This window comes from Nyctibius grandis, chromosome 9 (assembly GCF_013368605.1).
Source record: "Nyctibius grandis isolate bNycGra1 chromosome 9, bNycGra1.pri, whole genome shotgun sequence".
Lineage (NCBI taxonomy): Eukaryota > Metazoa > Chordata > Aves > Nyctibiiformes > Nyctibiidae > Nyctibius > Nyctibius grandis.
The window spans coordinates 15,271,405-15,297,435 of NC_090666.1; the positions used below are offsets into that span (position 1 = coordinate 15,271,405).

The 26,031-nt window shown below is 39.1% G+C and overlaps 1 protein-coding gene across 1 annotated transcript in view; it reads right to left on the reverse strand.

Moving 5' to 3' along the window:
• Positions 1 to 26,031, reverse strand: part of RAPGEF4 (Rap guanine nucleotide exchange factor 4) — a 159,295-nt gene that overhangs the window by 60,014 nt on the left and 73,250 nt on the right. Inside the window, exons 5-6 of the mRNA XM_068407340.1 lie at positions 15,570 to 15,642; positions 14,431 to 14,495 (exon numbers count right to left, since the gene is read on the reverse strand). Coding sequence (XP_068263441.1) covers positions 14,431 to 14,495; positions 15,570 to 15,642 — 138 coding nt within the window. The remainder of the gene's footprint in view (positions 1 to 14,430; positions 14,496 to 15,569; positions 15,643 to 26,031) is intronic.

Genomic DNA, 26,031 nt, shown 5'->3' on the forward strand with positions numbered 1-26,031 from the left:
GCCAAAACTGGATGGAGTGTGAATTAGGGGGAGAAATTGTGAACCTATTAAAATAAACAGTAAAACTCTTGACTCTAGTGCAGTCAAAACACCACCCAAGCGAGGCAAGAGCACCACTGTCTCCTGGGTGATAGCGGTTTATGTATTGTGTGACTCCAGCTAGTCATTCCACCTCTGAGTGTTTCAACTCCTCCATCTGTCAATCTGTAAAATGGGGACAACTGTATCTACTCACATCTCTGACAAGTGATGAGAATGAGCAACTGAAAACACTGCTGAATGCTGCAGTTGAAATCCTGGAAGTCTAGTGTCTACAAATTCATCCTGAGCATTTTATAACGATTTTTAACACAGAAAGGAAAAGTCATCAAAGTGAGACAGGGCTAGAGGGCATTGAAAGTTACCTCCTGAATTCCCTGGGGAGGTCAGCAACAATGTAAAGCCTCTGGCAAGCAGGGAAGAGAAGTTAATTTAAACCCATTTTGTGTCTCTTCTGGTGATTCCAGGTTTCTTCTTCTCCAAGTTCAGGACAGTGCATTGTGTGAACACACATGAAATGAAGAAACATTGAAGGAGTGCAACACATCTGCCTCAGACTCCAGCTGCCCTATCTACTCCTCATTCTTCCTCCTGTCATCCTTTTCAGAAATAACTTTTCACTAAAAATTAAACTGAAAAACAACAATATAACAATATTCAGTGCAACACCTTCTGTTATCCTACTTCACAGGAGGAGATTTTTTTATGATCTATACAGATCTTTTCCATCTACATAGAATATATTTCCTAGAAAAGGTAAATGGCTGTTTCTGTAGTATATGAAAGTAAACAGAGGAAAGAAATCCCACACTGATGGCTAGACCAGAGCACATTTTAAAAAAAGCACAAACATTCTTCTTTCAAGCAAGTATTTCTTTACTTCAACAGCTTTAAGTCTTCTGTCATAAACATAAAAACAATTCAAGCACTTCTGTTTAATTTACGTATTTGTGCGTCAGTGGAAAAGACAAGCATTCTGCTCTTGGCAAGTATCCACAAAACAACCTTCTTATCTTCCTTAAAAGTTCTGTTTCCCATGATGTCTACAAAAAGCTTGTCAAAGTGGAGGGTGCTGATGTGCTGAACCTATCCTGTCTCATCCAAGTCTTTCAGACTATGCAGTTTATGTAGTGGGTGGTTTTGTTTCAAAATTGGATTGTAGTCTTGTTAGGGTAGTGCCCTTCTTCCTAGTGCTTCTGATGCAAGAGACAGCTCCTGTCCCTGACTGGGACACATTAGCACCCCCACAGCTCTGCTAACCACAATGAACCTTCATGTCCAGACAGATCTAATCAAAACATAGGGTGACCTCATCCCAGTCTACAACTTCCTCAAGGAGGGCAGCGGAGGGGGAGGCACTGATCTCCTCTCTCTGGTGACCAGTGATAGGACACGAGGAAATGAAAAGAAGCTGTGTCAGGGGAAGTTCAGGTCAGACGTTAGGAAAAGGTTCTTCACCAAGAGGGTGGCTGGTCACTAGAACAGGCTCCCCAGGGAAGCGTTCATGGCACCAAGCCTGTCAGAGTTCAAGAAGCATCTGGACAACACTCTTAGTCACGTGGTTTAGTTTTAGGTAGTTCTGTGAGAAGCAGGGAGTTGGACTTGATGATCCTTATGGGTCCCTTCCAACTTGAGATATTCTATGATTCTATGAAAACAGTAAGGGACCTGGTCACAAGGGACAACATGCATCTTCTGAGGACAACCCATCAACATCATTACCTTTTCCTGCAATGAGGGCACATCACCATCTGATTCAGTAATGGGCAAAGTCCAACAGCAAAAATTCAGGGGGGGAAATACTAGCTATGAAGGGTAAGGGCTTTTCTTTTACAGCAAAATCCAAATTGTGGTCTGATACATTTACCTAGTATGAAATGAAACTCATAACTGCTGTATTAGTTAATCAGTTAATTCAGTGTTCTTCAGATACTTTACTGGCAGTAACTGTATTGATTCAAAACATACAAAGGCATTTGGAATCAAATTATTAGATCTGAGCAGCATGAGTTAATACGCCCTATTTTTCACATTAATTCCATAATGCAATGGGAATAATCAGTAAATAAAATACAAACATTGAGTTAATGTGCATCTGTGTGAACAGTAGGTATTCCCCAAGAAAAAAGTAAAAGAATAATATTATTAACTCCTGCCAATCTGAACAAAATATAATTAGCATTGGAAAATAGCAAATATTTCATAGTTGTAAATGTGCTCCTTCCCTCCTCCTAACCTCCTACAGAGCTTGCAGCTGCCTAAGTTGATACCATTTAAACCAGGCCTGTTCACATTTGTTCTCATTGTTTTGAATTTCAGCTCATCTTCCCTGATAACTAGTGAGGGGCAGACGTTTCTAAACATACTCTGAGCTGCTTCTGTTGCTAAATGACTCTTTACTGCAACTTGAAAAAAAACTGGCTCCACAAACGCACACAGAACACTGCAATAATTAACCCAAGACTGATACGGAGAGGTGAAATTACTGTACCTGACATTTTCCCTAAAAAAACACGTCTCTCTACATCCCAGTTCACCACAGCATGTTTCTGAAAGAGATGACCTCTTTTTACCTCTCTCAGTATGTAGCCCAAGCTGTGTAAATTCTGTGATGTCTGGCTTTTAGGGATATCACAGAACCAGCCCTGTCCTTGTGAAATGGAGAGGGATCTATTGTATCTATTTTGTAATTTATCCCCTTTCTCCTATTTCTCTTTAATGTTGGTGTTAATTTTCACATCATCGCTAAAAATACTGCTTCGTCCAGCTGAAATTCTGTCCCTGCCATCTCTCAATCACTCACCTCCTTTTTAAACATAATCTCAAAATCTTCTTTGGCTTAATTGACTCTTTAGTGTCTCTTTGTGGGCTGTATAAAGGATAAGGACTGTTGCACTACGTTAAGCAAATCACAGTGTGAAAACGTTTGCTGTTCCAGAGAAGTTTAATCACTGTAATACAAACCAGCTTGCCTGGAAATACTGAATGTACATAGAGTATTCTGAGCTAACTTGAGTTAAAAAAAACATCATTTCTGCAATAACGTAGGAATCTTCAGCTTCTCCATGACAGTTGGTCTAGGAGACTGCCTTGGGTAAAGGAAGATGCATCCTCTCCAGAGGAATTTCTGGTACAGTGAAGTCCAATATTATTGCAGATTGCCCCGTGTCTGTCCTGCTATAAGGTCACATGGCACCTTCCAGGCAGTAATCCAGGTTCTCTACCCCAAACCTCATAGCAGAAAAGCCAGGCAAAACATGAAAGACAGCATTTCAAGAACACTGACTAACACTGACGAAACTGAACAGACTAAGTAGCATTCAGGAGCTCTAGCAAGGCAACCTCCTGGTTTTCTTCTCCCTCCTCCTTCCCCCAATTTGGATCAGTATACCAGGAAGACAAGAGAGCCATTCTATTACACAGGCCCAGGATTGCTTGGAGCAGTGTCTATACATTTACAGTATAAGGAATGCCAGGAACCTTACTGTCAGTTTTGTGACGTGGGTTTTTCCAACATTCCCCTGGAATCTGCAGCAGCTAACACTGACATTCAGCAGAATGTGAACTGAATCAGGGGAAACAAAGTGGGAGGGGGGTGTTAGGCTCCTTTTTTTTGTGGACCCCTATAGTTTTGCCAGTCAAGATGAGGTACATTGTGCAGCTAGTGACAATAGGCTTTTCTTAGGTTTATTTCCCAGACTCATTTGGAATAGCTGCCAGAACCCAGCAGCCTGCACACCACAAACTGAAAATCCCTAATCTAGATTGGCTCTGAACACAATTAAGACAACTCAAGAGGAGGGAAGGAGAAAGGAACAAATATTTGCCTGGATGTGTATGTGCATTAGAGCAATAACAGGAATACATCACACAAATCTGTATTTAAACACAGAGGACTGAAATCACACAGATTCATTTGTGATTTTAGCAGTGAATTGCAATGGAGCTGCAAGCTGGCCTGACATAACAATCCCGCGCCAGTTGTCCCTCTGCTTCCCCTGCAGCTGACGTGGGCTGACAGAAATGCCAAGTTTGGGGCAGGAGAGAGTCTGAGTCTGTAGCTGACAGACCTGGTAGTGCTTTGCGCGGAAGTCAGACATTTAAGGCTGCAGACAGTTCACAGCAGCCTCAAACCGGACTGCTGTGGTTCATCCCCTTCTTGAATCCCACACCTGGGCTCTGCCTGCCCTGTTGCTTGTGCTGGCCCTGGCAAGGAAGCTAATCTTCATCCAGAACAGCAGAAAATTAGGCTGAGAAAAAACATTTACACGTTTCTGACAGTTCTGCTTCCTTACCACCAGGCAAGCAGGAGTGTGATGGAGGAGAGGGCATGCGTAGCTGGATGAAGAGAGAAGGGATGTTGAGGGGACACGCAGGGGAGGACAGGTGCCCTACAGTCCTAGTGCAGGTCACTGGAAGCTGCTATGGAAGGGCAGCCACAGCCCCATGGTTCTCCCTGGGCCCAAATGTGCTCCGCACGGGGAGCTGATGCTCCCACCATCTTCCTATTGTGCAGCCACCCTCTCCTACCTCTGCTCCTGGTGTCACTGCTGGCCCTCATGTAGCTCTAAGGTGGGCTGGGTCAGAAAACAGGTTCGGGTGAAAAGTAACCATCTGAGCCATTGTGCAAAAGGCTACAAGGGAAGAGTGGCATGAGAGAAGAATCTTTAGAGAGAAGTTTCTTTAGCCCCCTCAGATTCATGCATTTGAAGTCAGCTACTTTAAAGAGAGAGGATGGACAAAGCAGTACAGTGAGGTTTACAAAGACTTAATCATAATTCTCCCCTGTTAAGCTACTGGCTCTTTCTCCATCCAGTTAATATTTAAGGTTATTATACAAATTGTTTATATAATTTCATTTCCTAAGATGAAAACAAGTGTGGATGAGTAATCCTAATTAGAAGCAGTGTAGTAACTGGTAATGGAAGTAAGATTTTTTTTTTTTCATTTTTATTTTGGAACCTAAACTATGTATTCTTTTCATTTCTCTACTAGTCAACTCAGTTATGTGTATCTGTATTTCCTCACTAACTGCTGTCTTTAATTTTAAGACAGCTGTATCACTGATGATAAAGCACACAAAGATCAAACATGTTCACAATCTTGTGCCAAGCTTTCTTCCAGAAGGAAATTTACAAAAAGAATAAATAATGAAAAGTCATAAATCATAAATCTTTAAATACCTGAACAGCACTTGCTCCTTAACCATCAGTGGAGATAATAGTCCAATTACATTTTCGGCTCTGTCGTAGATATCTGACATTTTTGCCTCACCAGTTTTAACTCGGAATGGCTCTAAATGAGCACCACAAACCAAACACTTGGTTTTGGTGGTGGTGCTCTTTGCATGGAGCCAGCACAATGGGCTCCTGGTTCTTGACTAGGTAACACAAAAAGAAGAGCAAAGTCACTGGACAGCTTTTCCCCACTATTTATTAACCTCTCAAATTTTTGTCATCTGTACACAGATAAAAAAAGATGCTGCTAAATGATCAGATCAGACACATTGATTACTTCTTACTGACTCAGAACTATAATTGACTTTGTGGAATACCAATTTCCAGCATGCACTGTAGGACAGGCAGTCAAAATGCTCTGTGAGAGATGGTATGAGTGACTAGAAGGAATCTGATTTTAAGATCCCTGATCCAATTTTTCTGCCAAACTTGAGAAAATAATTACAAGATTCAAAAAAATTCATTTTGCTGCTTCAAATATAAGTGCCAAATGTGTTACTTGTATATGTTTGACTTGTCTGAAGACATGAACCTTGAAAAGGACTATCTTTTTTTCTCAGTATAATTACCCACTCTTTCTGCCTTTCAACTGCAAGAGATAAATGGAGCATATGTGCATGTTTTTTATGGGCTGGGACAGAATCACACAGAAGACACAACCAACGAGCAAGAGTCATCAAATGTGACTCCACAGTATATATTATAAGACTGCCCTTGCCAGCACCAGCAGGTAAGGCAATATGCTATTTTCCCAGACAACTGGAACTAACAGTGATGTTCCTATTGAACAAAGGTCCCACACCTACTTCACAAAATTGAGTATTTTACAAATTCTAGCATATTTTAGGAATTTGTTATTTTTCCATTATTTATTCATCTAAACTATGATAGCAACATTCATTCAACTAGGCAAGAGGAGTCAGAAAGGGAAAATGTCTCTTCAGCCAAATTGCCTTTCCCATGCTACCCCAAGCACCTCCATAATGCTTTTGTGGGCAGGTGAGTACTTGCTTACTGTGCTACTCTGAAGAAGGCCAACAGTGTGAGTTAGATCCCCTCTAAATTAGAAGATTAACAATGAAATATATATTACTTAGTTTTTCATTTGTCTATTGATTTCTGAACTTCTTCCTCCCACTCCCAGTGTCTCTTAAGATTATCACGTTAAGGACTAATTACAATAAGCTCCTGTAAGAAAACTCATTTGTAATGTATGAACACATGTGAATCCCATGCCTTACAACGTTCTGAGTAAACCAGCATCTTTCTGTCTGACAGTCACTCCATCTTTTCTGTGACTGCAAGCTTTTTGTAGCACAGGTCTCCATCCCTCCTTTGCATCACAGCATCCAGCACAAACAAGAATTGCAAGGCTTTAGGATACACATAAATTGCAATAAAGGCTGACATAAAAATTTTTAAAAAGCAAGAGAAGTGGAAAGCACCAAAATAACGATGGTAACTGCTTGAGAGGACTCTTCATTCAGACAAATACTGCGGAGATCATACGTATTAATACTTGGATGTAAAAGTCATGGAACTAGTAACTCATATAGTTTAGCTCTAACATTGCCTCGAGTATATGGATTGTTCTGCTGGTAACAGAGGAGGTCTCTCTTTCTCCTGTACCTCTCACTCTTCATCTTTTCACTTCTCCCTCATGATAAAACCCACACTACCCTGCTTTGGATCTTGCAGGCAAGTTCACAATGACTCAGAAAGTCACTGCAGCATTTAAAGAAGGATACAAATGCAGACACACTTTTCTAAGCTTGGTTTTCCATTCCTGAGCAAAGGGCAGTGGCTGCTTCTGGAACGTTTTGCAGCTGTGACAGGAAAGGGAAGCTCTGTCTTCAGGTGCTGACAATTCAACTGTGCTGTGCTATTGGACACTATTCACTATTTTTCCCTTTATTCATCTTCCCCCAGGATAAATGTGGCAACTTGCTTATATTTGAGAACTGAATACACTTACATATATTTAATCCTCTGTTGTTACTGCTTTTAGAAAATGAAGGTAAAATTTAAAATAAGAATATTCCTTTAGCATCTGTAGGTTGCAAAATTCTGCCTTTTTTTGCAAAAAGTTTAATTCATCTACCAAGAGAAGTCTTGCCTCCATCTCTTCCCAATCTCACTATCATTGCAGACCACTCTATTTATCATTAGAGCTGTCCTTAGAACCACCACAATGAAAACTCCTCATTGTACAAAGAAAGGACCATATTTTTTCTTCCAAATTCATGGAAGGGCTTCAAGGACCGGGGATCCTTGAACTGGATCAAGTATGCACTGAAGAGAAATTATTTATTACAAGTTATTTTGACATGTACACTGGTAAATACACAGCAACGCAGGCCAAGGATTCTGTTCTTTTTCTCCACAATGCTACTCATTCCAGTATAGTAACAGATCAAATAAGAAACACTTATTTGAACTTATATTTCAACAGTTATGAAACCGCATCTGCAGGTTTCATATTGGGACTACTCTGGCTAGTTCTGTATTGGTCAGATTGGAGCTCAATTATATGATTAGATACAGCAGAAGAAACTGTTTCCAACAGAAAATGCCATTAGGGTCTCCAGAATTCAGGGTACACAATGAAATCATGGGTCATAGACATTTCATAGATTATCAGGTAGCTGAATGGGATAACAGAAGATGGTGTGGTGCAAGCTTTTCTTCAAGGCATCGTTATTCACACTGGCATTTGGAAGGGAGGCCTACAGCTCTGTATCATCTCCATATGGCTGGAGCTGGAGATAGGGATGTACCAAAACCTTCCATGGTGGTTCTGCAACAATTTAGTTTATGCAAAGCCTACTTATGTAAGCCAGCAGACCTACTAACAATTTCATTTACATTAAGGAGCTCTGATGACATATAAAGACCTTCACATTTTTCATGATGAAGTTCATTACTAACATATGAAAAATATATTTTTCACAGACTGCTACTCATCTCCTACTTCTGTCTTTGTTATCTCTCCTGCCATATGCTGTCATGATGTGACTCATTGCCAGGGACTATATGCACAGCCTCTGCACTAGCCAAATTGTTACAGGCTGTGATAATGATTGAGCCCTGAGCACTTCCACTTAGAGCAAAATGAAGAACTTGAACAGACATCTAAGCAAATTACTTTCATACATGTGAAATTGGTGCCAAAATATCTGAGCAGCCCCTAAAAGTAATTGGTACAGTTAGGACTCCATGAAGACACTATTTATAAATATTTGCACATAGTGCTTTTATGCACTCACTTTAAAAACAGAAGATAAAAGGGAATGACTTTTTTAACCCTATGCTAACATTGTATAAGAGAACTGACTCTGTCACAGAGCCCAAGAGAGGACAGGAATTAATGCACACATATCACTGGGCAGTTATATAAACCATCCACACAGAAAATCAGTTCTGTTATAACACAGTTTTCAGTGAATGTCGGAGAGGTTACCACTTCCAATCAAATGCTTCATTGTTGCATCTATAATCTTCCTAGAACACTGCCTGCTTTCCTGCTCTCTCTTTTTATTCTTTCTTGTAGGCTCACGATTTCATGAGCATGTGAAACATTTCCCTTAACATTCTGTTAATGCTCTATCAAATTCCACATTTGACAACCTACTGAATATGTTAAAAGATAAGCTTTCTTCTCAGTCATCTGGGAAAAGTAAATTGAAATATAGGGAAATCAGAAGTAAAATTATTGTGTTTATTGCTATAGTAGCTAATATGGTGAATGAATATGATTACTACCGGTGTCCTGTGTGGGCTCTTCAAGGCTGCATCTAGTGAATTGTAATGTCCTCTTTACAAACAGTATACTTTCAAATGCCCAGAGCTATATTTAAGTGCTTGAAAATTGAAATAAGTTAATATTAATTTTCTTGGCAATGTTGAAAATTGCAATATTTTGAGGATTAACACTTACATTATGTCCCTCTCTGTCAACTGAAAGATTTTTTCGATATAATTTTATTAAATGCATTTAGAGTTGATAAAATAGCAAATCATGTTTTCACAATCACTCCAATTATTTGAATGCATAAAAACCAGCATGGAACCTGAGCCTTATTGACAACTGAGTAAAGAAAAGGAATCTACGTTTTATCACATCAAATTAACCAGCGAAGATGATGGAATGAAAAGGTGACTTTCAGAGAAGTATTTCAGCACATCCTATAGGAGCTTTTCTATACAAAATGCGCTTGCAAATAAATCACTCCCTATCAGCTTCCAGTCTAGAGGATTTGGAGTCATTACAAGAAAAACATGAAGGGGACCTTTCAGCCTGTAAGCGTCACGAGCTTGATCCATGTGGTTTTCGACTATTCGTGCACTAGGGGGAGCTCCTGCAACTCTTTAGCACAATAAAAACCTAAAGACAATATAGGGAACATAATGGAAATAAAGCATGAGAGATATTTTGGAAAAAAAGATATATTCTCCACCCAATAGCTAGAACGACTGTATGAATTTGCACAACTTAATCTGCTTATATCTTCTGTGTTGGGAATGGTTTCCTCAGCACAAAGGAGATGAAGAAGCACTTTCTCCCTTTCAGGATGTATGCCTTCAATGAAGAAGGCACAAATTCATGTAGGTTTTAAACAGTCACAGAGATTAAGTCGTACAAAAAGAAAGCTACCGTGGTTTTTGAGGTGAGATGTTGTTTTAATTGAGTGTGTCATAGGGAAAATATGTGTGAGCAGGTAATCAAAGTCTGTACCATAACAAACACAAATTGAAGTCTGTACCATAACAAAAAAGGATAAGAGGACTTCATCAACACTGCTCAGTCAGCCTCCATTCTTGAAATTCTCTGCTTTCAAGCACTTAATTTTTCAGCCTTCCTTTCAAGCAGAATTTTTTTTTTTCTGTAGTTTCTTGAGGATGCGGTGGTTCTTTTAGCAAACTCCAATATGGAGATTCCATTATGGAAAACAATCACAGAATCACAGAATGTTAGGGATGGGAAGGGACCTCGAAAGATCATCTAGTTCAATCCCAATATATAAAACAATATAAAATATCAGTTTGGATCATTAGCAGGGTTAGAACTTTTTAACTATCAACTACTTGAATAAGTAGAATAAGTGTTATTAATCACAGATTTCTATTCTTTCTGTGGGTCATTCCTATGCTCTCTTAAGCACAGCATCCACAGTTTGCAAAGGAGTTTAAGACATTTACTGATAGCAAAAAAAAGCATTCAGCACCACACTCCACAGAAGAGTGGAGATTTGTGCTTTCAAAGGATCTGTCCTCTGTTCTTACCCACATTCATTCCTGTGTCTCTACAACTCATTTCTGCAATGCCCTCTTCTTTAAAACTGTCACGTATCTCATGCCTCCAGAGAAGAACGGGCTATTTCTTTACTCATTTCCTACTTGGGCACCAGTAGAGGGTGTAAAAGCACAGGGGAGACAACTGTGGTTTTCAGTTAGTGTCTGGCTTTATAATAATCAAAATGTTGCTCTAGCAACTAGAGCGAGTGACTGCAAGAAAACCCACACCATCAAGCATCGACACAGGAATGCCCCAGCAGCCCAGGACCAAAGACGAACAGTGTGGGAATTGTACACACACAACACACCGGTGTGCACAAGCTTGCAGTTAACTGCAATGAGCCTCTAGTGAGCTGGTTTCAAGAGAGATTTTTCAAGGCTTAACAATACAGTTTATGTTGTAGGGGGTTGCAAATGGCACTCCTTACTGCCAGAACAAGCCCCAAATGTCGAGCTCCTAGTCCAAAGGACGGGATTGCTAGTGTATCACTGGGAAAAGCTACTTAATATGTGCTATGTATTTTCCCTCAATCTCCCCTTAATGTCAGAGAGGTTTGATCCATTTCAATTTAAAAATCAGCCAGAAGTATACTCTCAGCATGGCAAATCCAGCGTAAACAGTGAAAATGTGGCCAAATTGTAAGAACAGGATCTTACAGTGGGAAGCACCATGCAACCCTGCTGCCAGCTCTGCTGGTAATATATGAAAACAGAACCACTACCTATTCTGTCTGCACGCTGGAACCCGACCTCCCTGCGTTCTAAGTACTCTTCTGTATCTTTTCCAAAAATGAATTTGAAATTATTATTGATTTTGTCATTTTTGGCTTTAGGGTTATATTCATCTCACAGATCCAGCTATATCCAACTCTACCCCATGAGAATTTTTGAAAACTAGAGCTAGAGAGACCAGTGTACAGATATTAGACTGAGTAGTTAAAAAGACAGAAGCTGTGTTATTTTCTTTTATGGAAGACAGCTTTAAATTGACTTTGTTTCCATTCCCCAAAATATAACTGAGGAGAGAAGCATACTCTGTCTCAGTATTTTATGCTCAATTTAACTGCTATATTGCATTAAATGATGTGCAATAATGTAACCCTAAATGCAAATGAATTTGTGTTTGGTAAAAGAAAATCTCTTTGCTGCCTTCTCCAAATAGAATTTTTTATAGATTTTTCATGAACTAGGAAACCCAAACATCCACATATGGTGAGAAAAATTCAAGGCATGTATTAAAAGAAAAATCTTGTTACTCATCAAAAACTAATAGATGTGACAGAAGAAAAAAATGAAGCTATGAAGATGAAACTCAAATAACTAGCAAATATGGAAAATCATCTATTACAGTGCTTGTAAAAGACTATGCACAGGCTAAAAGAAAGAAACATGCATTTCGTATTTCAAGAGTGGAATATATTAGATTTCGTTTGAAGCAAATTATTTATACTTATAAACTTCCCCGGAAAATTAAAACACACATCCCCCACTCCCCTGCCAAAATAAATGCATCGTTATGATCAGAACTACTGAAGACATTACACGACAGACTGAAGACATTGATGAAGACATTACATTACAGACTCCTCCTGTCTGAGAGTGTAATGTTTTCTTACCATATGAAAGATTTTGAGGAACTTTCTCTGAATCTCAGAAAGTTCCTCACTCAGTCTTTTTCTGGACATTACAGAGTAGCCTGCAGGCCTCTCCGAGCTGTATTTGCTGCCAGTCTCACAGGCATCCTTCTGGCACTCTAAAGATAGAAAGTAGTCTAAAGATGTCCTGCAAACACTTCTCTTTCCCTGGATGAATGCCCTTCCCTGATGCAGTAGCCATTTTAACAGTCATGTATCACCCTAAAATAAGCAAAATATATAAAATCTACAAACACAGGGCTGTTTTCTGATACCCTGTTATTTTGTATTTCGAATAGCTGGCAACAATTCTGGGAATTTGGCCCTGCAATCCCAGTATCTCCCTGATCATTCAAAACTGACTGCAGGGCATGAAGATTGACATGTGTAAGCACTGTAACAGTTGTACAGCTTAAAATTGCGGGAATGAAGCTTGAATGCAGTAAACAAAATACTCCAATATTGATCTCTGCTGCACTCACCTTTCACTTAACATAACTAAAGAGAACCATGGCCATAGGGCAAAAACACAGGACTAGGATTCATGAACCATTTCTATGCTGTGTAGGTTCTTCTGCCACATTTGTCATGGGGCTGTCTGAGCTCCTCCATGATGAAACAAGGTGACAAGCATCTGTCACATATTTACCCTCTCAGCTTCTCTCCACAGAAATGCATACAGTGTGGGAGAGAGAAGGATGGCTGTTTTATATATGTGTCTTGGAAAGGAAGTTCATATGGTTAGCAAAGGACCTTATTCCTGTAAAAGTCACTGAACAGTTTGAGCCTGCCCCAGCCGAGCTCCGTCTCCTACCCAGGAGAATACTACTTTGTGCAGGAAGAGTCCCATCATGCTAAAAAAGCCCAGCTATTGGCAGCGCTATTAATCACTAAACTTTGCTCAGTTTCTGAAATACTTTGTATCTGAAAGTGTATACCACCCTCAGCTGAGCATCACTGCCCATTACTGGGGGAATATCACCTTCTAGGAAAGACAGATGTGTTTACCTTGTTACTTCTATCTTCTTCAGAAAATACAACGTCTTTTACTTTGGATTCTACACCTGGTGCTTTCATCACGAGGTCAAGGAAGACCCCCGATCTGGCTTCACTGAAATGCCAACTTCTTAGAGAAGCACTAAGACTTAACTCATTAACTGTTTGTAAAATGCTTACAGAATGAAAGGTGCTATCTAAGTATCTAAGAATTAATACTCAGTGCATGGAAAGATGTTTATTTTCATACAGGATAAGACTGTGTCAGGAAGTAGTATAGCATTAGTGAATAAGATTCTAGGAAAAGGAACTGCATACCTTTACATTTATACATTCAGTAAAGGGTGAATGTGACAATTAAGAAAGGTCAGTACCCTTAAGGAAGCAGGACAGACAGACAGGGAGAGGCAGAAGTAGTTATTTTCGCATTAAGGAAACACGCTAAAATATTCATTGTCTTTATCTGCTGTCAAGAGATGTTTTTTTGTGTAACAAAAATACCTTTAAACTTTTAAAGACATCACACAAATGCATCCAATTAAACTCCTATGTCCAGAAAGAAGGCATCCAAGCATCTGTTTATTACTGTAACTTTTCTACTCCTGCCATTAAAAAAATCTAAGTTATTAATCTTTACAGCAATACCTGATACTATTTCTTCCCACTATCATAATTACTTTAAACCCAGCATAAAAATATTCATGAGTTCTTTTCATGTGTGTCCTCATCTGGTGAGACTGAAAGCACAGAACTATTTTACAAACGGGAACCAGGATGTAAAGCTGCTCTCTGAACCAGGAGAAAATTCACCCTGAGCAAAGGGCCAGAACAATGCCTATGCATCAGTTAAAACTCAGGTAAGCCTTAAAATAGGATTTAATTATGAATTTTATGATCCATTGGCTATGCACTGGTCTTGTCATAGTGCTGCTTTTCTTCCTTACCCTCAGCACCTTTCTGACAAAGATAAGGCAACTAGACTGTAACACAAACTTTGGCGGCAGCACTACACTTTCTAATAACGCTGGTCCTGAACCAGTTGCTTTCTCCAGTTGTATGATACAATGTCTAAAGCATCCTTATAATTTCTATACGGTACTCACATGCATCAACCACATGCTTTGCATTTGTACCTGGTTCTTTTCAATTTAATGCTGTACTTTTGCATTTTTCATTACCAAATCCCCCGCCCCCATCAAAAATCAAAGGCAAAATTAGGTGTGAGTTACCTTATTACAGTTTTTAGAAACTTGGCAAAGAGCACTGCTTGACATACTGTCCTTATCTGGCATTCCTACAAAAAAGAATACAGAAAATAAATACATACTGTACATTCTTTAAGTAACAGTGGAGATATTTATCAATAGAATAGGTAATTGCAGGGTTCAATACTTTGAGCGCATACACATTAATCTATGATTTTTTAAGAGCAAAATATTTACTTCAGAGAAAAGTCTTCCCTTGTGAACACAAAAAAGAAAAAAAGCTAACTTACGTAAATACTATAAACAGTTTGCTGTATATAGTACTTTCTCACAACTTAATATTTGAAGTCTGTATACAGGAATTATTTATATTTTTTCATTTAACATTATCTGTGGTTTAGTACCTGGAAGTGAAATGTGACATTGAGTTTGCACTACCTACCATTGCTATGCTACGCTATGCTACTGTTCCACAAATAGAACATGTTGAACACTTAACATATGGGACAAAATTTGCAGATGCAATTGCTAGCCATCAGATACTGTCCTGGTTAGCATCTAAATAATCCTCTGGCAACTAAACAAAAGTATCTTGATTTACAGAAGTGAGGAGTTCCAAAGGCTGCTCTTGGATTCATGTCTACAGCACTATCCCACAGTTTGACAAGTTCTCACAAGGCAGAGATGCACCCAAACTTATTTAGCTATGTCACTAAGGTCTGACAGCAGCATGTTTACTGCAGGGTGTCTGCCCAAGCACTACCCTAGGTTCCCAAGCAAGTTGCGTAGCCCATCCTAACCAAAAAAAAAAGCGAGTCTGCTATATTTATTTGACTAGCAGGACTCATGGCCGTGTTCCATGGAATTCATATTAACACCTATAACCAGTTAAGTGTTACATGACATCATACAGCATGCTTTAGTCAACAGGCCTGGCTCACAGTGCAGCTCTGTGCACAGCTCTGTGGACACTTGTATACAATTGGGAATGCAGTTAGGCAAGTTCCAAAATATCTCCTACTACATGCAGTATTAACACAGTCGTAACAGTGAATTGAATTTAACATTTAATTTCCAACATCCAAAACCAGAGGTCTTTCATCTTCCCCTTTCTTCTCTTTTTTCTTTTTTCTAACATCTGATGTCTATTTTCTCATACTTACTGTCATTGTTGGAGCCAGTTTCCATAACACCATAAGGAGGAGTGAGAAGTCCAGACATATACTGTCGATATTTCTGAAAGACAGCAATGGCACATTCAGTCAGGTACCAATGCATAAAGCCATTCAATGGATGATGTGCTACTTACATTTGTGTGTCTGCTGCCTTGTGCTTCACATGTACGCAAGCAATCTGAGGCAGTCAGACACATCTTTACTCTTAATGCTACAAGGCCTGCTTTCTTCACTGGAGCACACTGCCTTTATGTTATCAAAGTTGTGCTAAAACAGTTCCCTCCTTCCTCTTCCCCAAAGCATGTCTTTGAGGGTTCTAATAAATCAACATTGTACTTAGTTGTGTGATTTCCCATAAAGGCTGTTTCAAAGCTCGTTTGAAATTACACTACTCAGCTGAACTCAAGCTAGAAAGCTACTTTATTGTAGGGATGGAGACAAGGCTGTTAGCTAAGGATTCATGAGAATCGTGTACCACTACAATTTTGGTGTCAGGTTTGAAATATACAAGATTTAGTGTGAAAACTCTAAACATTTAATTCCAACACACTAAGTTTGGTTTTCAGAAACTACAAGGTTATGAAAAACACAAACCCACCTCCTCATGTTATGTATACACACACACAAAAACTGTATTATTATGAAACTTTGTAATTGTAAAAATAAAGTCCTTGTACCACTGTCAACTATGTAATTGTAACCAATGTCAGTAACTGGTATTTTTCTTCAGTGAATGCTGGCGACATGATCAATAAGGTTCAAAGCTCTGTCTAGGGCTTAAGAAATTCAGAAGCTAAAAAATAACACCAAAGGAAAAAAATGGCATTTTATCAAATACAAATCATTCAATGAATAAGTGAGAGATTTTTATTTTCAATCATTCTATATTACTGTCATGCTTAAGGGTAAACAATTATAATTCCCTTTTGGAACTGTCAGAAAACAAGCTTGTGCAACAGGGATGCCGGTGATCAGAGTAAATAAAATGTGTCATGAAGTCCTTAGGGTGTGCAGCGAGCTGAACGTGAACAACCAGCCAGCTGAAATTCATGTAGGTTTCAACTAAGCACAATAATAATTGAGACAGAAAATTTCCCTCACAGTACAATTTTAATTAAAAAGTTTTATCCTTTGCTCTATGGAGCTGTTTGGATGTATTCACTTTTAAAATGTTGTTTGCTGCATTTTAACAGATGCTTGAATTATCCTTTTAACATTTCTTTTTCTTGGAAATGGATATGAAAATATCATCAATTCTAGCACTAAAGACTGAGTGTCTCACATTCTAAATACTAACAAAAGCTACAAAGATTACATTAATCTTAATAATCCAATCCTATTTTCAGACAAGCTATTATATCCTAAAGCTTAGTAACATATTATTTAAACCTCATCCATAATCCAGCTGAAAGCTCATGGGAGCAAAACGATGTTATATCCCTGGTCAGTCACATAAAATAAATGCTATTTCTTGAGGATAAAACTCTCAATATTTTCTTTCCCAAACCATCCACTTTCCCATACTCTGCATCCAGTCCTATGCCTGGAACTTAGTGAGAGGAAGAATGTGAGAAATAATTATTGTCTCAGTTCAACTAGTAAATCACACACATAAAACAAGGGAAAAACTCATTTTGGCTGGCCAAATGAAAAAAAGGAAAGTATGTCACAAGCGGTTGAAATAACATTTTATTCAAACAGTAGACAAACGTTTTGTTTTACCTTCTACTGAATTTGGTCTTGAAATGTGATTTAGAAACGGCAAATTGAAATGTTTCACTTGGGATATAAAATCAAATTTTATAAGGTTTTTTCCTCTTGTTCTTCCTCACTGTTCACATGATATTCGTTTCTTTGTTCTGTTTTTCCCAAAATAGCATTTTCCCAGAAATACATTATTAGTCCACATTTAATCCACCTCGATAAGGAACTTGAATTGCAGGAAGACAGTCATTTTCTCTTTTATTTCCTATACTACATTCACAGTCATCATACACTGCATGGCAGGTCCCCTTCTGATTAATTCTCTAGTATTTTTCTTGATTATTCTTCTCATGAAACATAGGGCACATCACACAACTTCCAAAAGATTTGGGGGCCTAGCTTAACAAAAATACCTACAGGTAGAATAAGCTAGAATTACATATAACACTTCAAAAGGGTCACCTAACCCCATTCAGCCCCACCTCAGGCTCAGGATGCCAAAGCCCCCCAGGAACAAAAGCACGGGCTGCCAAGGGCTTCAGCTCTGTCGTCTTCCACATTAAGGTCCCACCCTGCCATGGGATGAGTCTACTTACAAGTCTGATAGAGCAAACCCAGTGAGCAGTGTTGCCTGTGAAGGAGTTCAGGCAGCATTACCAGAAGAGGCACTAATTCAAGACATGCCCTCAGAAAGCTCAGTTGTTCAGACTCCTCCAGGGGACCTCTGCATAAATGAAACTTCCTTCTATACGTGGGTATCTGGAGGGAAGGCTGATATGACTGCCTACACATGGTCTCCCATGAAGATACCTTGGTGGGGTGCGGGCTGACATAGAAGGTATAATTTACACCTAAAATTACGTCACCTCATCAGCCAAATTAAATGTCAAGGGACACTTATTTGTCAAGAAGTCAAGGAAACACTGTTTGCTGGGAAACCTAAGTATGCAAAGAAAGATGTAAGTAACTGCATAAAGATTCACAGCATCAGATGGAGTAATGAAGTTCCAGGCATGAGATCTCTCACAGGTTAGACAATGAGGAAAACACAATACTGACTGTGAGACCTATCTTGTTACCATAATGTCTGTAAATGAAAAGAAAATGCAGTAAGTTAAATTGTACTGGTAGGTGGCATTTAAAATCATCTTGAAGATTAACAGACTAAATATTTACAATAGGCTTTTGAAAATGTATTCCACTGGTGGTATGAACTCTGGAAAGGCTTTCCTTATGAAAGACAACAACAGCTATCAAATCATCATAAGCTTGTTTATTACTAGAAGTCTTCAAGTTCTGTAAATCCAACATGACAGCAGGCTTTAAAACTACACTCAGTGACCTATTCACTCTGTCTTCAGATTTCTACCAATTTATAAACTCTATCATGCAACAGCTTAAAGATCAGACACTGCCTGCATCTAATCTGACAGCATGAGTAATAAAGACAGTATTTTTTCTTCCAGTTACTGACCACCTCATATCCATGCAGTGGTGAAAATTAACACGACCTTTTCAGCCACTGCTATAGCCTAAGGCACAGAAGAGTGCTGACAAGGAACAGTTGGGGATGGGAGAAAAGGAGGAAAGAGAATCACACACTTGCCTTACGGGGGAGGTGCTGTGGGTGAATTTTCATACCAACAGTTTTTAAGGCTGCTCAGTGTCAGGCTTTTCAGCATGTTCCTTTGCATGCTCTTATTTAGACTTTATTTACAGCTTTAGTTGCAGTTAGTCTCAGAGGTTTTAATGACTACAACAGATTTTTTTCTACTCTGTGAACATAATTTGGTATATTTTTATATGCTATGTTTAGAAAGGCAATTACTATAATTCTGATGCAGGCTATCTCTAAATTCCTTACAAATTTTACCAGCATACAAAAGGTATACAAAATATGTCTTTGTAGTTAGTCGCTTCTCTTCTGCTGAAAGTACTGAAGAGAGAATACCTGTTTAAAGGGAAAGAAGGAGCAAAAAAGAGATCTATACAATACGAACACTCCAAAACAAGCCAGGTAGATGTGAAGAAAATAGATAAGCCTTTGCTGTCTTCCATGTGCACTGTGTAGGAAAACCACAGCACTCTAATGGGAAAGATTCAGGACTGATGAAGGGAAGACCTCCTGGGTACCAAGCTTTGAATGCAGGTTCCACACCAGATACTCCCCTGAGTGCAGCAGTTCTCCAGTCAGCAAAGGGTATCTGATGGGCTGTGTAACAAGGACCCAGGCAGTGATGGTTTGTAGCACTAGGGAGCCAAGTCAGGCTTCTGATGCTTCCCCATCCGAAGGTAAACCTACATGTAGCCAGATACTAGGAAGTGAGTGTCTTGTAATGTTGGAGAAGGCTTTGTAGACCACAACAGGTGCTTGTTTGAATACATGATCTGTCCCTTTCTCCCTCTCTTTCTCCCCCACTCACAATCTCAACCCACAGTGTCACTTTTGACCAGACGCACTTCTGCTGCCTCCTGTTCTGCCTACCACTGGCAGCAGACAAGGTGACAAAGCAGAGCCTGCATTACTTGCAAACTTTGCAGTAACACAAAATAATTTATTTCAGTTATAGAAATCCTAGGCCAAACATCAAGGTGCCCTTTCCACACACATTTTTCAAAACCTTGTATAACTATTTTATTAGATGCTTTTACTTTGACGGTTACCTGAGTTCTGCAATCCTCCTGTACTAGCTGTCCATACTCCTGTAACAGTTTCTCTTGGGGAATATACGCTGTAGCTTGACAACATGGGCCAGCTTCTCTATTTTCTTTTGACAATAAATAATTGATCACTGATACTCTCAGTACAACTATGTTCTTCCTCTAAGTTGGCTGCACCAGTCATATCATTTTGGCAATGAACGACCTCCCTTGAGAGCATTACTCACAAGGGTGCGTCACTCCCATGGTGCATTGTTTCTTCTTCTCTTTTCTCCAGAACAATAAGGAGAGATGTGAAAGAGCCCCTGAAGGTCTCTGGACCCTCTTTTCACCCATCAAACCAAGCAGAGATTGCTGTCTCAAAGTCTAGATCTTTGCCTTTAGATCCAGTGCTCCAAAGATTGCTCTCCACTGAACTGACAGGTAAAATCTCAGGTCATCTACCTGCTATCCATTAGTGTTTTTCCAATAAGAAGTGCCTAATGTTCTTACAGAATTTCACAAATAAAAAAACCCTGGTAATCATATTCATAGTTGTTTTTTACCCAAGTCTTGTTACAAAGGGGAAACTAAACAACACACTTGCTATTGCCTGATGGTATGTGCTAAGACCCACAGAAGACTCTGGTGTAATTCTGATTTCAGATACTGCCTTCTTCATATGTTTACAGATTAGTAAGTGTATTTCTTCTAAGCAAGCTCAATTAGAAAATTTCCATACATTTCAGGTCAATGCCACTTAACTGGATATCACAAAAAGGACCCGACCCATGGCTGTTTAACATCGGACAGTAAATCACTGCTTGAAGCTGATGCTTCACTCTAGAACACTAAGTGTCCTGAGTATTACTAAATACTTGCCTTTGTCATTCACAGAATATATATATTCACTGTCACTCACAGTATAGGTAAGAGAAGAGAACTGAGGTATTTCTAAGGAAAGGATAAAGACAAATTAGAAAAAATAATGCTACAATAGCAAAAACATATCTTTACGTATTGTGGAAAAATAGAAAATAAACCATGTGAAGATCTTACCACGACTTACTGAACAGGCACTGTTTTGTATACGTCAGTCTATCAGGTCATTAAAATGAGACAGACAAGGCCTGAAATAGCAGATGTGAAGTACCATTTAGTCATATTTAGATAAAATAAATACAGGAAATGCCTGTACTGAAATTGCTGAATCCTGATCCCAGAATTAGTACAGTTTATAAAATAGCAAATGAATCTGCATCTTTTCCATTTATTTACCTATTTACCATCTTCTGAATGTTTCTGCATGGCTCTAATCAACTATGCTTTAAATTTTATTTGATCTCTTTGTTTTGGAGGCATATATTTTTCTGTCACATTCCCACTTAAATCAATTTATCGTGCTTGAAAAGCTCTGTGTGCAGAATTTGCTTGATCACAGAATCCCCTTGAGATTCAGTCGAAAGGAAAAATGCACCCAGCTCCCTGAAATCATGCCAAATAGCAGACTTGGCTACCAGATAGAAACCCGAAGATAAGACTGCACTGCAAAAAATCAAATCCAAGGAAATTAGAGCATGAGCAATGATTAAACAAATTACACAGCCTATTCTGCTCCATCTAATTTAAATACAGAAATGACATCATGCAGCCCTCCGATTCTGTCTCCTAGAGGAACCCACTCAGGAAATGCAGTTGGGTGGAGACAGGACTCAGTTGGGAAGGGTGGGAGAGATTGCACATACTTTGTCAAGAGGACAAAGAAAACATACAAAGAAGAACAAACAATCCATCTGATTTATATGTTTTCTTTTACTACACTTGTGTAACTATAGAATAGACAATGTATTTATAGGAAAAAACCCCAACAATTTAACTGCCTTTAATGTGAAGTTCAAGTTTTCAAAAGTGGCTGAAAAAGAGCATTATACAATTCCATATTTACTTTTTCACAGTGATATCTGTGTTGAATTTGTTCATTCTAAAATCAGATAATGATGACTGTCAGCAGCAGTGCTTCAAACTCAATACAAGATCAGAAAATCAAGCTGTGCTCTCCTTTCTTCCTCTTTCATTATCTTTTGTAGGAGAGAGGCAGCAAATCACACCTTAGCTGGAATTTTCTGAATGATGCAAGTGGCAGAACAGAACCCCACTCCTCTTCAAACTGTTCTGTGATGCTAGCAATTGTAAACCTGCATCTTTATCAGCAAAGCCAGCAGATATGTCTCGAAAACATAGAGCAGGACTACTAAGAAAAAGGTACCGTTTTAACAATTTTTCTTACCTCTGCAGCCAACCTTTAAACCTACATTGACAGCACTTAGATCAGGCTAAGTGTGACATCATCTCATGGGTCATGTCCAAGGGAAACCTGTTCTAAGAACAATTTCCTAAAGTTCTAGGCACAAAATACTTCCTTTTACCCTCAGGCAGTCACACCTACTATTTTCAGATACACTACTTTAATGAGGGAAGAAGCAAATACGTGCTTTTTCAGGCGAGCTCCTTCTGGGTGTGCTATGCAAGAAAACAGCGTACAAGGAAGATCAGAGATAGGTAATGAGACTCACAAATACAGGATGAGGCTGGCTTTGTTCAGCTTCTCGCCTGTGCAGCTACAGGCTGCCTCCTGCACTATATCTTCCATGTGGTGCACCTCTCTGAATTGATCTTAAGCATTTTTCTGGAGCAGAGCTTCATCTGACACAACAGGTCACACCATGAAGACATTTATGTTTGTAAAGTGCTTTGACAGAATGGTAAATTCTGTAATTGCAGCAACACACGTGTCTTGTTTCTGATCACGCATCTTAACCTGCAGAGCAAGCAAAAAGCAAGGTTTGTGTGTACTAGAGAAGTCAGAAGTCAGCAAGAGCCTCTAAACCAAGTTACTGTTCCTCCCTGAGATTGCCACCTTGAAAATATAGAAGGCCTGATACACACGACCAACATATCTTTGCATGAATGTTACGAAAAAGGCTTCATCTGAAGAAATGTATGTGGAACTAGGTATGTACCACCAAGACAGAGAAAAGCTGCAAACCTCCCAGTGCAGGCTGTGCTCTACAGTGGGTTGAAGTCATGCTTCTCTGTAGTGAAAATCTGTAAGGTCACCACAAGGTCTGTGCAGTACTTAAGTCCTAAAAATAGGTTTTAGGTGCAACTTAAATGCCTTATCTTGACACTGTGTGCAGCAGTGGCTTTATCCATTGTTCATAAACAGCTTCTTTTGTTTCTTCCCCTTATGGTTTTTTACAAAGAGATTTGAAAGAAATAAAGAAAAAGCAAAATGGTGAGCTGGTCTGTATCTCTACTTTTCATATTTACAACCTCTAAGCAGAGAAGTATGTTGGTCTAGAAACTTGTTTTCACCTGGAAGGAAACTCTGGGTTAAATATTAATTCCTCTATAATCAATATAAACCTCTCAATGATTTCAGTGGGTTCAGTCTAATGCCACGTGCGTTTGCTGCTCACAGAAACAAGCACATACCAACTTCCAATACTCTTCTACTATTAAAGGCTTCCTTTTCACAGATAATTCCCCAAATTGATTGTTTCTATTCATTTGTGCCTAACAATAATGAGGGTATTTCATAAGTGTAAATAAACAAACATACAAGGGAATTTCCCTTATAACATTAGCCTTTCTTCAATGCTTTTTAAATATTATTTCGATTACAGTGTGAGCTGCTTTAAAAGCAGCTTGTGCAGCTCACTCAGTAACACTACTGTGAAATCAAAACAAGAAGTACAATACAAAATAAAAGGGGAAAACCTAAAGACAAACTAAATAATTATAATTCAAGAAGTATGTCTGAACATAGTCTGCTCCTCCTAGTGCATGGACAAGAGCGTATTCTGACACAGAAAATCACTCACAATCAGACTGATACCACTTAACAGGACCCCACAATACCTGGGCTTCCAACTCAGCCAGCAGTCAGTGCAATGGCACCACTGGAATTGCCTTGCCAGCCTAAATCTCTCATGGGTCCAGCTGCTCAAAACCAGAGTCCCTTTCACACACAGTGTTGTATAATAAATGCTGCCTGTGGTACTTCCCCACTGGAGTTCACAATAATATGTCATCTATTTTGTATCACAGTGTTTAGTTATACTGCCTTACATTCACATGCACAGTCCAACATCTCATGGCCCTCACATTTGAAGCTCCCTATAAAGGCCTGTGAAACGCAGTCTCTTCTGATGGACTTGTACACAGCATCTTATCTGAAGATACCAAAACACACTGGATGGGAAGGACTGACTTTTATCAAACTGAAATGCAAACAACATTAATAATGGTGATTCTGCTGTGCCGTAACATAGGGATTAGGTAAAGAGCATTAACAACCTGCAATGCAACAGCCTTATTTGGATGGGGCAGTTTTCAAGGTTTTTCCCTCTGACTGGAGCCAGTGCAAGCGACTTCCTTGAGCCAAAGAGGTTTTATTTAGCTGCCAGTCCCTCACCGAGACTAAAAGAGCCTGCACACCAAATGCTGTTCTGCGATTCTAACCCAGAGTCTTGCCGTGGCTGTTTCTCACGCGATCCTTTCTTTAGGCAAAAAGTAAAGTAACATTATTCATTTCACCTCAGCCCTAGAAACATTTTCAAACCTCATCACGAGAGGGGACAGTGAGGAATGGAGGCACACAGGGATGGGAAAGAAGGAAGAAAGTCCCACTGGAAGTTAAATGTTAGAAAAAGAAAGAAACGTTAACAAGAAATAGGAAGAAGGAAGGAAGCGAAAATGTTTTAGGGAGTAATGGGTGAAGGGTAAGAGGGGAGTGCAGTACATAGCCTAAACAGACTCCTTTAGTCCACTGAACAGATGACATATCACAAGAAGTGGACAGACTTCAGGGAAGAGGGCACTCTATAAGAAAAAAAAAGAAAAAAAAAAAAAGAGACAATGTGAAGTGGTCCAAGGATATGCCTCATAAATTAACTCCCTCCTCTCTCTTGTTGCCACTGAAGAAGCAGTTCTACCTGTTGATGTCTTAGAAACAGAAAAGCAATTTCACAATAGGCAGAAGCTAGGCTCCTTAAATGTGTCTGTCGTTGAGACAGTTCAGGCATAAAGATTCTGCAGATCCACATGAATAGCACATAATACAATATCAAGCCTCTGCCCATTTTCCAATCAAAAGCTTAATCTCTATTTCGCACAGTGAAGCATCGTTTATGTTTGTTTTTTTTTTTAATTTTGTGACATCAGGATGTCAATTATAAGCAAAATTAGAAGAAAATAGGATAGAAAATATGAGTTTTAAAGGATTAAAATAGTATAAGCCAAGCAGAGTCCAAACTACCTGAAAAATCAAGAAGTCCTCTGAGATTCTGAGGAGTGACTTGTTTAAAGAAATTACAGAACATTCTCCCAGATTTATTCAGCTGGGTAAAAATTATCCAGATCCTTTTGGTTACCATTTAAAAATTACTCAGATTGTGTTTTTTTCCAATTGAGCTGAGCATCAAGCATGTAGCCTAGTTTGACTAGGCTGACACTTCAGTGTGGGCAAGAATTTTCTATTAAAAAGCCTTGGTTTTCTATTTATTTCATTTTTTTTAATGTGAGTTTCCTTCACAGTACAATATATAATCACAAAAAATGTTCATCCTGATTTTCATTCCTCATTTTCGGTCTTCATTCTCACTATGATCTGTCATGTCACCTATCATCAAGATTAAAACAGCATTTGACATACGTAGCTGGGCACAGTCATGAAGATGCACTGTAGATTTTCTTAAGTGGAAAAAATAGTAAAGAGATGTTAAGGCTGAATATACACATGACCAAAAGAGAAAAATGAAACAAGAGGCATAAGAAAAAAATGGAGACAGCTCACAAGATAATGAAGGGTGAAGTACTGAACTAAACCGAACAATAATCTCTTCAGAAAAAGAAAGAAGGGCGAAAGAGAGGAGTATTACATCGTATCAGTCTCCTCCTCTGTCCAACAGAGCCCTGAAATCAGCTTGACTGGGGTCCAGCTTTGCTCAGTTCTACACAAAAAATGAAAGGTCAGGTCCTGCCTCTCCCTCCTCCCATCCAGAAAGGCTCACAGTGCCCTTAGAGGCAGGATGCAAGCAGGCAA